Source organism: Monodon monoceros, unplaced genomic scaffold, assembly GCF_005190385.1.
Source record: "Monodon monoceros isolate NGI ecotype Baffin Bay Population unplaced genomic scaffold, NGI_Narwhal_1 Super_Scaffold_20, whole genome shotgun sequence".
NCBI lineage: Eukaryota > Metazoa > Chordata > Mammalia > Artiodactyla > Monodontidae > Monodon > Monodon monoceros.
The window spans coordinates 34,157,081-34,173,712 of record NW_021703777.1 but is presented as its reverse complement, the minus strand read 5'-3'; the positions used below and the strand labels follow the sequence as shown (position 1 = coordinate 34,173,712).

Here is a 16,632-nt window from a genome sequence, read left to right as displayed (position 1 = left end):
TCAGAGGTATCTAAGGGTTAAAAAGAGAACTTTGGGCATCACAATACTTGACTCCTACAAAACAACTTTATGAAGTACATATTAATAAGATAGCCACTTTACAGAAGAGAAAACTGAATTTTAAGCTTTTGAGACTTGCTTGTATGACATAATTAACAAGGGGTAATGCCATGACTCAACTTCTCTTTTCTCATCCACATAGCTTTCTGAGTAAATGGACAGACTATGTATTTAACTTAGTAGTACCATCTTTCCCTTGCTAATTTTCCTTTAGTCCTTTTAATATTAAAGTTTTTTTATATATCTTCGCATGAATCAACAAATGGCCAGGAAAATTGATGAAATTTTCTGAAATAGTGATCATGTAGCCTGGGACAGCCACACTTATTGAGGAAAATGCACAAATGATTATCACAACTTGACAATATTGTTTGTACTTCTTGAATTATAAGCAGGTGCTATATAATAGATTTACTTAATTTTTGAATTATAGTCTGTTTTTTTACATTTTAGAGAGTTTTTTATTTTTTTTATTAGAACCATAGTGTTTGTTTACATTTATGAGTCAAATATATTTAATTTTTTAAATTCCACTTTAGGAAATCCAGTACCAGCATTCTATGTGGCTTAGTGGAGTTTTCAATTATTTCAAAATTTATTTCTAAACTACTGTAAATTGCAGCTTTTTTTTCTTTGAAACACACTCAATTCCCAAATGACTATTTAGCATCTAAACTGATCCTAGTTAGAAGCACATTGTTTGCATTAATAAATCTTAACAAATTTTCCTTTTTCTAAGGGTTCTTGTAATGTCACATTTACCAGTATCCTTACATGATTCTTGGAAAGGGCTGATTATATATTTTTTACCTTGAGCATTTTTGTTTCATTCTGAAGTTGCTTTTATCTGCCTATTCATCAGAATAAACACTGCTTGCTCTTACTTTAAATTTATTTTGTTGTGGAAACATAATATCTATGTTTCTAAATAAACATATCTTATCAGACTGTTTTTACAGCTCTATTTTATGTTTTCAAAGCCATCATCTTTGTTTCTTCATTTAAATCAAGATATGCAGAACCATTTATAATTTATTGATTTGATGGACACAAGAGTTCACTTGCTGGGAGCTATGGTTCCATAATATGGTAGTATATCAGTTTTTATTTCAGTCTCCTTCAGAGGGAAGGAGCTGTTCTTTCTAATTGTTGAGTGAAGGTTATAAACATGTTTATATAAATCTTTATATAAACTGGCTGCAGTATAGGAATTATTCTTGAATTAAGGATACTTAAAGCAGCCTAGGTTCATGTGGCTTATACCATGTCTTGCAAAAACAACAAGAAAATCTATTATAGAATACTTCTAACTACAAACCTTGGCTGAAACAGAGTTAATTGTGCTCTGTTCTTGCCTTTGTTGAAATGGCCTATAGATATCAATCACACAGATCTTGAGGCTGTGTAGCTGATTATTATTTGCTATTTCAGATGACTGGTAATCACTTCCAAGAAATTAGAAAGGCTTAGTAAGAGGAAAATATAATTGCTTTTCCAGTAATTTCTACTTATGACTGACAGAAAACAGAGAATAAATAAATGTCTACATCTTATTTGAAAATTTGTGTCTTCCATGATGTTTTTATCTTTCAATTTTTTTCCAGTTTATTTTGAAAAAAAATTTTCATTGTGCTTGACATTTTGGCACCTCTTATTGATTATTTATTCATTATTATTTAAGATTTCTTTTTTCAACCTTGATATGGTATTCATTATTGAAATTAACCTCACTCTATACCAAATATACTAATGGAATGTTTCGTATGGTCCCAGAGCCGCATCAACTAGGTACCCACTGGCCTGAAGCTAAATATGGGTGACGTATAAGTTGGCTACTGGCTTCTTGAGAATGAATGAGAAAGGTTTCCATGAGGAAGAACTTTGTGGTTCTTCAGGTTATTTATCTCATTATCTTGTTATATGGTTAGCTATAGTAATCCGATTAAGTATACTGAAATTCTAGTAAGAAAGAATTAAGTAAGAAAGAGAAATTACTTAGAAAGGAAAATTGTTTTATAAAATACAAATATATATTCTTGTCTAACACCAAAAGACTGGAGATTTTATTTATGAGGCCAATGTCTTTCATAAAAATTAGAGAAAAATCTTATCTTTTTCATCTTTTAAAAAAATCAAACATTTTTTTTTCTTTCAGCATGTGGAGAAACCCTACAAGAATCCAATGGCAACCTTTCCTCCCCAGGATTTCCAAATGGCTACCCGTCTTATACACACTGCATCTGGAGAGTTTCTGTGACTGCAGGAGAGAAGGTAGTTTATCCCATCAAGAGTTCTCCTTTAATCTCAGATGCAAAGGTTCATTTTCTTTCAAATATAATTCACTTTGTTTTTTATTCTTGTTTGATTAATAAAATAGCTCAGAAATTTTATAATGGAAATTACTCTAACTCCAGGAATTTTTTGAAAGATGTAATTTTAAAAGAAATGGTAAATGGTCTAAAAGTGTTGACATAATACAAATTATGTACTCAGACACACTGAAATTAAGTTAAAAGTCAGTATCATATGGATAACTAGAAAAATCCCACACATTTTAAAATTGAGAAATATACATCAAATATCCAATTCATTCAAGAAGATATTGTGATTAAAATTAGAAATTATTTTCAATTATAACAAAAATACTGAGAATACCAAACCTGTAAGATTCACCTAAAGCAGTACTTAGAAGGAAATTCACAGACCTAAATGCTGATATTAGGAAATAAGAAATACCCAAAACTAATGAGATTGACATCCACATAAAGAGACTAGAAAAAGAGCAATAAAATAAATGAAAAAGTACATAAAGGAGGAAGTAATAAATAAAAGATAAAGAAAATATCATGGTATTGTACAAAGTATGGACAAAGTTGGTACTTGAAACAATTTAGAAAAATAGAGAAATGGGTGAAAAGAGATCAAAAGAAAAAAGAATAACAGAGAAAGCACAATTAACTAATATTTAGAATAAAACGATTATTATAACCACAGATACTTTAGGAACCAAAAGAACATTTTGAACATTATGCCAATAACTTTAAAAATGTAAATGAAATGGGCAAATTACTACAAAATATTACTTACTAAGTTCTTATTTGAGAAGAAATAAAAAGCTTGAATGCTCCTATAACCACTAAAGAAATCAAATTACCATTTAATTGAATTATTAGTCAAAATTTTTTCAACAATGAAATCCAGGTTCAGATGGCTTCATCAGTGAGTTCTATCCAACAATCAAATAAGAATTAAGTGTAATCTAATATAAAGTCTTCCAGAGAATAAAATAAAAGATACACTCTCCTATTTATATGGCTAGCAAAACCTTGATAGCCATCCTGATGACAAGAACAGTGTAAGAAAGGAAAAATTTAACCCAGACTCACACTTGAATATGTATGTAAAATCCTCCCCACATTACCAAACCAAATGCAAATATATATGCCTCTGTATGTATGTATGTATGTATCTATCAATCTGTAAATATATAAATAATATATACATATTTCAAGGGCAGATATATGCATGGATATGTGTATATATGTATGATATATTATGTATATATGTTTGTGTGTATATGTATGTGTACATATATACAAGCACCATTAGACGAGTATCTTAGTTAAATCAAGAAAAAAAATCTATTAATGATTTAACAACAACAAAGCCTGAGCAAACTAGGAATAGAAGAGTATTAATCTTATAAAGAGAAGCAACAAAAATTAGTGCAAATACCATTATCATTAGGGTAATTCTGAAAGTATTTCCTTTGAGATAGGTAAAAAACCAAGTATGTCCACCAGTCCTCTTCTTTTTTTAACATTTTGGTGGAAATAGTAGCATGTTAAGGCAAGAAAACGAAATTACACATGTAAGGATTAAAAAGGAAGACATAAAATTCCTTTTATCATATTGTTTGTTTGGTTATAGAATTTAAAATTATTAAGAAGTGAAATGTATAAATCTATTAATTTCTGGATTCTGCCTGGAATGCTAACCTTAAAAGTCTTCCCAGACCAAGATTGTAATAATATCAATTTTTGTTTTTTACTAGTTATTAAATGATTTTTATCCTTCGTCTTTGACTAATTCATATGGAATGACTCATACACACTTTGAGTTTTGGTGGAAAAACAAATGCAGTTAAGAAAGTTTCAACTCCCTGATAATTGAGTGTTGTTACAAGTATCATGGGTATGGAGTTGTCCAGGATGTTGCAATACTCACAATGAAAACTAAATGAAACTCTTTTGTAGCATAAACAGATTTTATACATAAAAAGTTACAACTGACTTGTAATACATGAATGCATACATAATTCTTTATATAGTTATTTTTAAGCATTGTGAGTCTGCGTTGTAATATAGTTATAGGTGTTGATCAACTTCTGTTTAGATCCTTTGAATAAGCCCCTGAAAACATATTATGAAAATCATTATAAAGGTACTGAAGAGCAAGATATAAAAGATGATAAAGCTTCAGAGAAAGTTTAAAACTGTACATGATATTTTTTTTCAGTTTTTCTTAGTTTTTTTTAAACATTTTTATTGGAGTCTAGTTGATTTACAGTGTTGTATTAGTTTCAGGTGTATAGCAAAGTGAATCAGTTTTACATATACATATATCCACTCTTTTTTAGATTCTTTTCCCATATAGGCCATTACAGAGTATTGAGTAGAGTTCCCTGTGCTATAGAGTAGGCCCTTATTAGTTATCTATTTTATATATAGTAATGTGTGTATGTCAATCCCAATCTCCCACTTTATCCCTTCCCCCACCTTACCCCCTGGTAACCATAAGTTTGTTTTCTACATCTGTAACTCTGTTTATGTTTTGTAGATAAGTTCATTTGTACCATTTTTTAAGATTCTACATATGTTATATCATATGACATTTGTCTTTCTCTGACTTATTTCACTCAATATGACAATCTCTAGATCCATCCATCTTGCTGCGATATACATGAGTTTTTAAAATAAAGCATTGTAGAATATGGAAAGTTTTGGCACAAGATTAATCAAATTAAATCAGTTTGTAAGAGCAAAATAATACCTGGAAAAAAAGTTTCTCCTATCTAATTGCAGTACCCGTACCATCAGCATTCAAAGTTTACTCAGTTTTCTTGTATGTAGGATTACTAATAAAATGGTATTTTCCAAAATGTTGCAAATAGGAAGAAATAAACAAATCTATCATTTTTTCTCCTATATTTTTAATATTGTGCACAATGATGAGCAAATAAATTTATTGTTATAAGTGGCCAATGAACAATATTAACTGTTTTTTATTCTTATATTTTTATTATTTTCTTTCAATATTTAAGTTCATTCTGCTCTTCTTTTTTATTTTATTGAAGTATTGTTGATTTACAGTTTTATATCAGTTTCAGGTGTACAGCATAGTGATTCAGTATTTTTATAGATTATACTCCGTTAAAATTATTACAAGATAATGGCTATAGTTATCTGTGCTGTACAATATATCCTTTTTGCTTACTTATTTTATACATAGTAGTTTTTATCTTTTATTCCCATGCCCCTGATTTGTCCCTCCTCCTTTCCCTCTCCCTTCTGGTAACTACAAGTTTTTTTTTCTATGTCTGTGAGTCTGTTTCTGTTTTGTATATACATTCATTTGTATTATATTTTAGAATCCACGTATAAGTGATTTCATACAGTATCTGTCTTTCTCCATCTGACTTTGTTTCACTAAGCGTAATATTGTCTGGATCCATCCGTGTTGCTGCAAATGGCAGAATTTCATTCTTTTTATGGCTAATACTGCTATGTACATAGGAATATATATATATATATATATATATATATATCGCACATCTTCTATATCCATTCATCTGTAGATTGACACTTGGGTGCTTCCATATCTTGGCTATTGTAAATAGAGCTGCTGTGAACGTTGGGGTGCATATATCCTTTTGAATTAGTGCTTTCATTTTTTCCAGATATATACCCAGGGATCAAATTGCTGGATCATATGATAGTTCAATTTTTAGTTTTTTGAGGAACCTCCATACTGTTTTCCAGAGTGGCTGCACCAATTTACTTTCCCACCAATAGTGTAGGAGGGTTCTCTTTTCTCCACATCCTCTCCAACATTTGCTATTTGTAGACGTTTTGATTATAGTCATTCTGACAGGTGTGAGGTGATATCCCCTTGTGGGTTTGATTTTCATTTCTCTAATAATTAGCCATATTGAGCATCTCTTCATGTGCCTGTTGGCCATCTGTATGTCTCTTTTGGAAAAATGTCTGTCAGAAGCTTCTTTCCGGTTTTTGATTGGATTGCCTTTTTTTATATTGAGTTGTATGAGCTGTTTATGTATTTTGGATATTAACCCCTTGTCGATCATATCATTTGCAAACACTTTCTTTCATTCAGTTAGTTGTTTTTTTGTTTTGTTGATGGTTTCCTTTCCTGTGCAAAAGCTTTTAAGTTTAATTAGGTCCCATTTGTTTACTTTTGCTCTTATTTCTTTTGCCTTAGAAGACAGATCAAACAAATATTGTTACTATTTATGTCAAAGAGTGCTCTGCCTATGTTCTCTTCTAGGATTTTTATGGTTTCAGGTCTTTCATTTAGGTCTTTAATACATTTTGAGTTTATTTTTGTATAAGGTATGAGGAAATGTTCTAATTTCATTCTTGTAAATGTAGCTGTCCCATTTTCTTAGCACCATTTATTGAAAATGCTGTCTTTTCTCCATTGTATATTCTTGCTTCCTTTGTCTCAGATTAACTGACTATAAGTGTGTGGGTTTATTTCCAAGCCATCCATTCTGTTCCATTGTTCTATATATCTGTTATTGTGCCAATACCATACTATAGTTTTGTGTCTAGCCTGAAGTCTGGAAGTGTGATATATTCAATTTTGTTGTTTTTTCTCATGATTGCTTTGGCACTTTGGTGTCTTCTGTGGTTCTATATGATCTTAGGATTATTTGTTCTAGTTCTCTGAAAAATGCCATGGATATTTGATAGAGATTGCATTAAATCTAGAGGTTTAATGGGTCTTTTTTACTTATTTGGTCGAGTTTAACTCACTAATTTCAACCATCTTTTCTTTTATCATACAAACATTTAAAGCTATAAATATTCCTTTAAAAACTATCGGAATTTCACCAGCTTGACACATAGTATTTTTGTTATTTTTCAGTTTTAATTATCTTCTTCATCTTTTATCATTTCTTCTGCCCACATATTTTTCAGGAACATATTTTTTTTATTTGCAAACATATGTTATTTTTCCAATCTTTCTTTTCTTATTAATTTCTCCTAATCACTTTTTGGAGAAAGGCTGCAGTCTGTATGATATCACACTTTGAAATAGCTTGAGGTTGGTGGTATGAACTTGGAATTGACCGATATTCATTAAAAAAAATGTATTTGCTTGAAAATGTCTTTTGTCCAACAGTTGGCTGCAAAGTTTTCTATATTCATGTTAATCTTCTTAATTGTGCTTTTTATATATTCTCTATTTTATTGATTCTGCTTCATCTATCAAATAGTAGAAAAGTATGTTTATATATAATAATACTAAAATATTATTTGGTAGATTTATTAAATGCTCTTTACAGTTTTAAAATATTTTTACACAACATTATTATATAATGTATACATACAGGTTTAGAATATTACATCTTCCTGATAAACATTTATCATTATATATGAAATCTCTTTATCTCTAGTCATCATTTAGGTTAAAACTATTTTTTTCTGATATTAATAAATCTACACTTTCTTTTGACTAATATTTCTGTCTGGTATATCTTTATCTTACTTTGCACATTTAGGCATTCAAGATATACATCTCAAGTGTGTTGCTTTTAGACAAAAAACAGTTTTCTTTTATTTTTTTAATGAATCCATGATGGTAAGTTTTGTCTTTAACTAGAGTGCTTATTGCAGTTACATCTATTATGGTTACTGATGTATTATTGCTCCTTATTTTCATTCTCTGTGTCCCACTTGGTTTATTTTGTTCTATATTTTGCCTTCTTATGTATTGAATTATGGTTTGAATTTCCACATTTCATTTTTTATCCCTCTACTGGTGTGGAAATATTAAATGTGTATTCTATTATTTGGTATCTTCTTCTACCAGCCTACACTTTTTTTTTTAACATCTTTATTGTAGTATAACTGCTTTACAATGGTGTGTTAGTTTCTGCTTTATAACAAAGTGAATCAGCTATACATACACATATATCCCCCATATCTACTCCCTCTTGCATCTCCCTCCAACCCTCCACATCCCAACCCTCTAGGTGGTCACAAAGCACCAAGCTGATCTTCCTGTGCTACGCGGCTGCTTCCCAATAGCTATCTATTTTACATTCGGTAGTGTATATAGGTCCATGCTACACACTCACTTTGTCCCAGGTTATGCATCCCCATCGCCGTGTCCTCAAGTCCATTCTCTGTCTTCGTCTTTATTCCTGTCCTGCCTCTAGGTTTTCACATCAATTTCTTTTTCTTTTTTCTTTTTTTAAAATTCCATAAATATGTGTTCGCATATGGTTTTTGTTTTTCTCTTTCTGACTTACTTAAATCTGTATGACAGTCTAGAGGTCCATCGACCTCACTATAAATAACTCAGTTTTTTCCTTTTTATGGCTGAGTAATATTCCATTGTATATATTTGCCACATCTTCTTTATCTATTCATCTGTTGATGGACACTTAGGTTGCTTCCTGTCCTGCCTATTGTAAATAGAGCTGCAATGAACATTTTGGTATATAACTCTTTTTGAATTATGGTTTTCTTAGGGTATATGCCCAGTAGTGGGATTGCTGGGTCGTATGGTACTTCTATTATTATTTTTTGTGGAATGTCCATACTGTTCTCCATAGGGGCTGTATCAGTGTACATTCCCACCAACAGTGCAAGAGGGTCCATTTTTCCCCACACCCTCTCCACCATTTATTGTTTGTAGATTTTTTGATTATGGCCATTCTGACCGGTGTGAGATGATATCTCATTGTAGTTTTGATTTACATTTATCTAATGATTAACGATGTTGAGCATTCTTTCATGTGTCTGTTGGCAATCTGTATATCTTCTTTGGAGAAATGTCTATTTAGGTCTTCTGCCCATTTTTGGATTGGGTTGTTTGTTTTTTTAATGTTGAACTGCTTGTAAATTTTGGAGATTAATCCTTTGTCAGTTGTTCATTTGCAAATATTTTCTCCCATTCTGAAGGTTTTCTTTTTGGCTTGTTTATGGTTTCCTTTGCTGTGCAACAGCTTTGAAGTTTCATTAGGTCTCATTCGTTTATTTTTCTTTTTTTTTCCATTTCTCTAGGAGGTGGGTCAAAAAGAATCTTGCTGTGATTTATGTCATAGAGTGTTCTGCCTATTTTTTCCTCTAAGAATTTGATGGGGCCTGGCCTTACATTTAGGTCTTTAATCCACTTTTAGTTTATCTTTGTGTATGGTGTTAAGGAGTGTTCTAATTTCATTCTTTTACACGTACCCGTCAAAGTTTTCCCAGCACCACTTATTGAAGAAGCTCTCTTTTCTCCACTGTATATTCTTGCCTCCTTTATCAAAGATAAGGTGACCATATGTGCATGGGTTTATCTCTGGGATTTCTATCCAGTTCCATTGATCTATATTTCTATTTCTGTACCAGTACCATACTGTCTTGATTACTGTAACTTTGTAGTATAGTCTCTTAAGTCAGGGAGCCTGATTCGTCCAGCTCCACTCTTCTTTCTCAAGATGGCTTTGGCTCTTTGGGGTCTTTTGTGTTTCCATACAAATTGTGAAGTTTGTTGTTCTAGTTCTGTGAAAAATGCCAGTGGTAGTTTCATAGGGATTGCATTGAATCTGTAGATTGCTTTGGGTAGTAGAGTCATTTTCACAATGTTGATTCTTCCAATCCAAGGGTATGGTATATCTCTCCATCTATTTGTATCATCTTTAATTTCTTTCATCAGTGTCTTATAATTTTCTGCATACAGGTTTTTGTCTCCTTAGGTAGGTTTATTCCTAGATATTTTATTCTTCTTCTTGTAAGGCTAAATGGGAGTGTTTTCTTAAATTCACTTTCAGATTTTTCATCATTAGTGTATAGGAATGCAAGAGATTTCTGTGTACTAATTTTGTGTCCTGCTAATCTACCAAATTCATTGATTAGCTCTAGTAGTTTTCTGGTAGCATCCTTAGGATTCTCTATGTATAGTACCATGTCATCTGCAAACAGTGATAGCTTTACTTCTTCTTTTCCAAATTGGATTCTTTTATTTATTTTTCTTCTCTAATTGCTGTGGGTAACTTCCAAAACTATGTTGAATAATAGTGGTGAGAGTGGGCAACCTTGTCTTGTTCCTGATCTTAGTGGAAGTGCTTTCAGTTTTTCACCATTGAGGACGATGTTGACTGTGGGTTTGTCATATATGACCTTTATTATGTTGAGGAAATTTCCCTCTATGTCTACTTTCTGGAGGGTTTTTATCAAAAATGGGTGTTGAATTTTCTCAAAAGCTTTCTCTGCATCTATTGAGATGATCATATGGTTTTTCTCCTTCAGTTTGTTAATATGGTGTATCACATTGATTGACTTGCATATATTGAAGCGTCCTTTCATTCCAGGGATAAACACCACTTGATCATAGTGTATGATCCTTATAATGTGCTGTTGGATTCTGTTTGCTAGTATTTTGTTGAGGATTTTTTCATCTATGTTCATCAGTGATATTGGCCTGTAGTTTTCTTTCTTTGTGACATCTTTGTCTGGTTTTGGTATCAGAGTGATGATGGCCTTGTAGAATGAGTTTTGCAGTGTTCCTCCCTCTACTATATTTTGGAAGAGTTTGAGAAGGATAGGTGTTAGCTCTTCTCTAAATGTTTGATAGAATTCGCCTGTGAAGCAATCTGGTCCTGGGCTTTTGTTTGTTGGAAGTTTTTTAATCACAGCTTCAATTTCAGTGCTTGTGATTGGTCTGTTCATATTTTATTTCTTCCTGGTTCAGTCTCAGAAGGTTGTGGATTTCCAAGAATTTGTCCAGTTCTTCCAAGCTGTCTATTTTATAGGCATACAGTTGCTTGTAGTAATCTCTCATGATCCTTTGTATTTCTGCAGTGTGAGTTGTTACTTCTCCTTTTTCATTTCTAATTCTATTGACTTGAGTCTTCTCCCTTTTTTTCTTCATAAGTCTGGCTAATGGTTTATCAATATTGTTTCTCTTCTCAAAGAACGAGCTTTTAGTTATATTGATGTTTGCTATCATTTCCTTCATTTCTTTTTCACTTATTTCTCATCTGATCTTTGTGATTTCTTTCCTTCTGCTAATTTTTGGGTTCTTTTGTTCTTCTTTCTCTAATTGCCTTAGGTGTAGGGTTAGGTTGTTTTCTGAGATGTTTCTTGTTTCTTAAGGTAGGATTGTATTGCTATAAACTTCCCTCTTAGAACTGCTTTTGCTGCATCCCATAGGTTTTGGGTCATCGTGTTTTCATTGGCATTTGTTTCTAGGTATTTTTTGCTTTCCTCTTTGATTTCTTCAGTGATCTCTTGTTTATTAATAGTGTGTTGTTTAGCACCCATGTTTTTTTATTTCTTACAGGTTTTTTTCCTGTAATTGATATCTAGTTTCATAGTGCTGTGGTCAGAAAAGATACTTGATATGATTTCAATTTTCTTAAATTTACCAAGGCTTGATTTGTGACCCAAGATATGATCTATCCTGGAGAATGTCCATGAGCACTTGGGAAGAATGTGTATCCTGTTGTTTTGGGTTGGAATCTCCTGTAACTATCCCTTAAGTCCATCTTGTTTAATATATCATTTAAAGCTTGTGTTTCCTTCTTTATATTCATTTTGGATGATGTGTCCATTGGTGAAAGTGGGGTGTTAAAGTCCCCTACTATGATTGTGTTACTGTTGATTTCCCCTTTTATGGCTGTTAGTATTTGCCTTATGTATTGAGGTGCTCCTATATTGGGTGCATAAATATTTACAATTGTTATATCTTCTTGGATCAATCCCTTGATCATTATGTAGTGTCCTTCTTTGTCTCCTGTAATAGTCTTTATTTCAAAGTCTTTTTTTGTCTGATATGAGAATTACTACTCCAGCTTTCTTTTGATTTCCATTTGCATGGAATATCATTTTCCATCCCCACATTTTCATTCTGTATGCATCCCTAGTTCTGAAGTAGTTATCTTGTAGACAGCATATATACAGGTCTTGATTTTGTATCCATTCAGCCAGTCTGTGCCTTTTGGTTGGAGCATTTGATCCATTTACACTTAAGGTAATTATCGATATGTATGTTCCTATTACCATTTTCTGAACTGCTTTGGGTTTATTTTTGTAGGTCCTTTCCATCTCTTGTGTTTCCTGCGTAGAGATGTTCCTTTAGTATTTGCTGTAAGGCTGGTTTGGTGGTGCTGAATTCTCTTAGCTTTTGCTTGTCTGTAAAGCTTTTAATTTCTCCATCAAATCTAAGTGAGATTCTTACTGGGTAGAGTAATCTTGGTTGCAGTTTTTTCTCCTTCATCTCTTTAAATATGTCCTAGCACTCCCTTCTGGCTTGCAAAGTTTCTGCTAAAAGATCAGCTGTTAGCCTTATGGGGATTCCCTTATGTGTTGTTTTTCCCTTGCTGCTTTTAATATGTGTTCTTTGTATTTAATTTTTGATAGTTTGATTAATATGTGTCTTGGTGTGTTTCTCCTTCAATTTATACTGTATGGGAATCTCTGTGCTTTCTGGACTTGATTAACTATTTCCTTTCTCATATGAAGGAATTTTCCAACTCTAATCTCTTCAACTATTTTTTCATTCCTTCTTTTTCTCTTCTACTTCTGGGACCCCTATATTTCGAATGTGGGTGTGTTTACTGTTGTCCCAGAGGTCTCTGAGACTGTCCTCAATTCTTTTAATTCTTTTTTCTTTATTATGCTCTGCAGTAGTTATTTCCACTATTTTATCTTCCAGGTTACTTATCTGTTCCTCTGCCTCTGTTACTCTGCTATTGATCCCTTCGAGAGAATCTTTAATTTCATTTATTGTGTTGTTCATCACCGTTTGTTTGCTGTTTAGTTCTTCTAGGTCCTTCTTATATGTTTCCTGTATTTTGTCCATTCTATTTCCAAGATTTTGGATCATCTTTACTATCATTATTCTGAATGCTTTTTCTAGTAGATTGCCTATTTCCTCTTCATTTGTTAGGTCTAGTGGGTTTTTGCCTTCCTCCTTCATCTGTGTGTTTCTCTGTCTTCTCATTTTCCTTAACTTACTGTTTTTGGGGTCTCCTTTTCGCAGGTTGCCGGTTCATAGTTTCCGTTGTTTTTTGTGTCTGTGCCCAGTAGCTATGGTTGGTTCAGTGGGTTGTGTAGGCTTCATGATGGAGGAGACTAGTGCCTGTGTTCTGGTGGATGAAGTTGGATCTTGTCTTTCTGGTGGGCAGGTCCACGTCTGGGGGTGTGTTTTGTGGTGTCTCTGGCCTTATTATGATTTTAAGCAGCCTCTCTGCTAATGGCTGGTATTGTGTTCCTGTCTTGGTAGTTGTTTGGCATAGTGTGTCCTGCACTGTAGCTTGCTAGTCGTTGAGTTGACCTGGGTCTTGGCATTGAGATGAAGATCTCTGGGAGATTTTCACCATTTGATATTACTTAGAGCTGGGAGGTCTCTTGTGGACCAATGTCCTGAACTTGGCTGTCCCACCTCACTGGCACAGCCCTGACACCTGGCTGGAGCTCCAAGAGTTTGTCGTCCACACAGCTCAGAATAAAAGGGAGAAAGAAAGAAAGAAACAAACAAACAAACAAAGAAGGAAGGAAGGTAGGAAGGAAGGAAGAAAGAAAGAAGAAAGAAAGAAGATAAAATAAAATAAAATTACTAAAATAAAAAAACAAAAAAAATTTTTTAAGTAATTTAAAAAAAACGAACAGAGAGAACCTTAGGACAAATGGTAAAAGCAAAGCTATACAGACAAAATCACAACAGAAGCATACACATATACACTCACAAAAAGAGAAAAAGTCAAAAATATATATACATATCCTTGCTCGCAAAGTCCACCTCCTCAATTTGGGGTGATTTGTTGTCTATTCAGGTATTCCACAGATGCAGGGTACATCAAGTGGATTCTGGAGATTTAATCCACTGCTCCTGAGGCAGCTGGGAGAAATTTTCCTTTCTCTTCTTTGTTCACACAGCTCCAGGAGTTCAGCTTTGGATCTGGACCCGCCTCTGCGAGTAGGTCGCATAAGGGCGTCTGTTCTTAGCTCAGACAAGACAGGACCCCTCACCAGGATGGGTACGGATGCGGGGTGAGGCTGTGGCGGCAGAGGCCAGTGTGACGTTGCACCAGCCTCAGGCATGCAGTTTGTCCTCCCGGGGAAGTTGTCCCTGGATCCCAGGACCCTGGCAGTAGCGGGCTGCACAGGCTCCCCGGAAGGGGGATGTGGAGAGTGACCTGTGCTCGCACACAGGCTTCTTGGTGGTGGCAGCAGCAGCCTTACCGTCTCATACCCATCTCTGTGGTCTGTGCTGATAGCTGCAGCTTGTGCCCGTCTCTGGACCTCCTTTAAGCAGTGCCAGTAATCCCCTCTTGTCGCGCACCAGGGAACAAAGAGGCAAGAAAAAGTCTCTTGCCTCTTCGGCAGCTCCAGACTTTTTCACAGACTCACCCCCAGCTAGCTATGGTGAACTAGCGCCCTTCAGGCTGTGTTCACACAGCCGACCCCAGTCCTCTCAATGGGATCCGACCTCCGAAGCCCGAACTTCAGCTCCCAGTACCCGGCCGCCCCAGTGGGTGAGCAGACAAACCTCTCGGGCTGGTGAGTGCTGGTCGGCAACGATCCTCTGTGTGGGAATCTCTCTGCTTTGCCCTCCGCACCCCTGTTGCTGTGCTCTCCTCCTTGGCTCTGAAGCTTCCCCCCTCTGCCACCCACCTTCTCCGCCCACGATGGGGCTTCCTAGTGTGTGGAAACCTTTCCTCCTTCACAGCTCCCTCCCACTGGTGCAGGCCCTATCCCTATTCCTTTGTCTCTGCTTTTTCTTTTGCCCTACCCAGGTACGTGGGGAGTTTCTTTCTTTTTGGGAGGTCTGAGGTCTTCTGCCAGCGTTCAGTAGGTGTTCTGTAGGAGTTGTTCCACATATAGATGTATTTCTGATGTATTTTTGGGGAGGAAGGTGATCTCCGTGTCTTACTCTTCCATCATCTTGAAGCTCCAGCCTACTCTTTTAATGGAGTCATATATAATTAGTATCTTTATCCTCCTCCCAAACCATAAAAGATGCTAAAAAAGGATTATGATTCATATTGTAACATGCTATTGTTTTGATTAGTTTTCAAGCTTGTTTTCTTCCTGAAGCAAATGAGATGTTATTATTGTTTTTTGCACTTAACATTGATCTATTGCAGATATTTACCTAACATTTTTATTGTGATAAAAAAAATGCAACATAAAATTGCTGTCTTAAGCATTTTTTCAAATATTGATTGACTGATTGATTAATTGATTTAGGTTGCCCTGTGTCTTCGTTGCAGCACACGGGATCTTAATTGCGGCATGAAGACTCTTAGTTGCGGTATGCAGACATCTTAGTTATGGCATGCAGAATCTTTAGTTGTGGCATGCATGTGGATCTAGTTCCCCAACCAGGGATTGAACCTGGGCCTCCTGCATTGGGAGTGTATATTCTTACCCAGTGGACCACTACGGAAGTCCTTTAACCATTCGTAAATATACAATTTAATAGTGTTAGATACATTCACACTTTATGAAACATATCTCCAGAACTTTTTAATCTTGTAGAACTGAATCTCTATATCTGTTAAGCAACTCTCCTTTTCCCCTCCCCTCAGTTCTAGTAAGCACTATTTACTTTCTGTTTCTTATGAATTTGACTGCTTTAGATACCTCATATAAGTGAAGTCACACAGCATTTGTCCTTTTGTAACTGAATTATTTTACTTTGCATAATGGCCTCAAGGCTCATTCATGTTGTAGCATGCATAACTTCTCGGGAATTGCTGGATCATATTGCAGTTCTATTTTTAATTTTTTGAGGACCCTTCATACTGTCTTCCATAGTGGCTGCACTATTCAGAATCTCTCCAACACCACACATGGGGTCCAATTTCTCCACATCTTCACCAACATGTGTTATCTTCAAATATTTTGATGCTCACCATTCTAATGGGTGTGAGATGATAAATCCTTAAGGTTTTGATTTGCATTTCTCTCATGATTAGTAATGTTCAGCATTTTTTCATATGATTATTGGCCATTTGTACATCATCCTCAGTGAAATGTCTATTCAAGCCTTTTGCCCATTTTTTAAATTGGATTATTTACTTTTATCTTGTTGTTTTGTAGGGGTCTTTATATATTCTGGATACTTACCCCGGATGAGATACATGACTTGCAAATATTATGTCCTTTTCTGTAGATGCCTTTTGACAATGTTGATCACTTCCTTTGCTTCACAAAAGCTTTTTAGTTGATGGAGTACAAGTTATCTAATTTTTGGTTTTGTTTCCTTTGCTTTTGGAGCCATAAAAAGGAATCATTGCCGGATCCAGTATAATGAAGATTTTCCCCT

At 34.4% G+C, this 16,632-nt stretch overlaps 1 protein-coding gene across 3 annotated transcripts in view; it reads left to right on the top strand.

The window, feature by feature from the left end:
• TLL1 (tolloid like 1) overlaps nucleotides 1-16,632 on the top strand; it is a 260,947-nt gene that overhangs the window by 143,782 nt on the left and 100,533 nt on the right. For all 3 annotated transcript variants that reach the window (XM_029235369.1, XM_029235370.1, XM_029235368.1), the window contains exon 9: nucleotides 2,216-2,331. In XM_029235369.1, coding sequence (XP_029091202.1) covers nucleotides 2,216-2,331 — 116 coding nt within the window. The remainder of the gene's footprint in view (nucleotides 1-2,215; nucleotides 2,332-16,632) is intronic.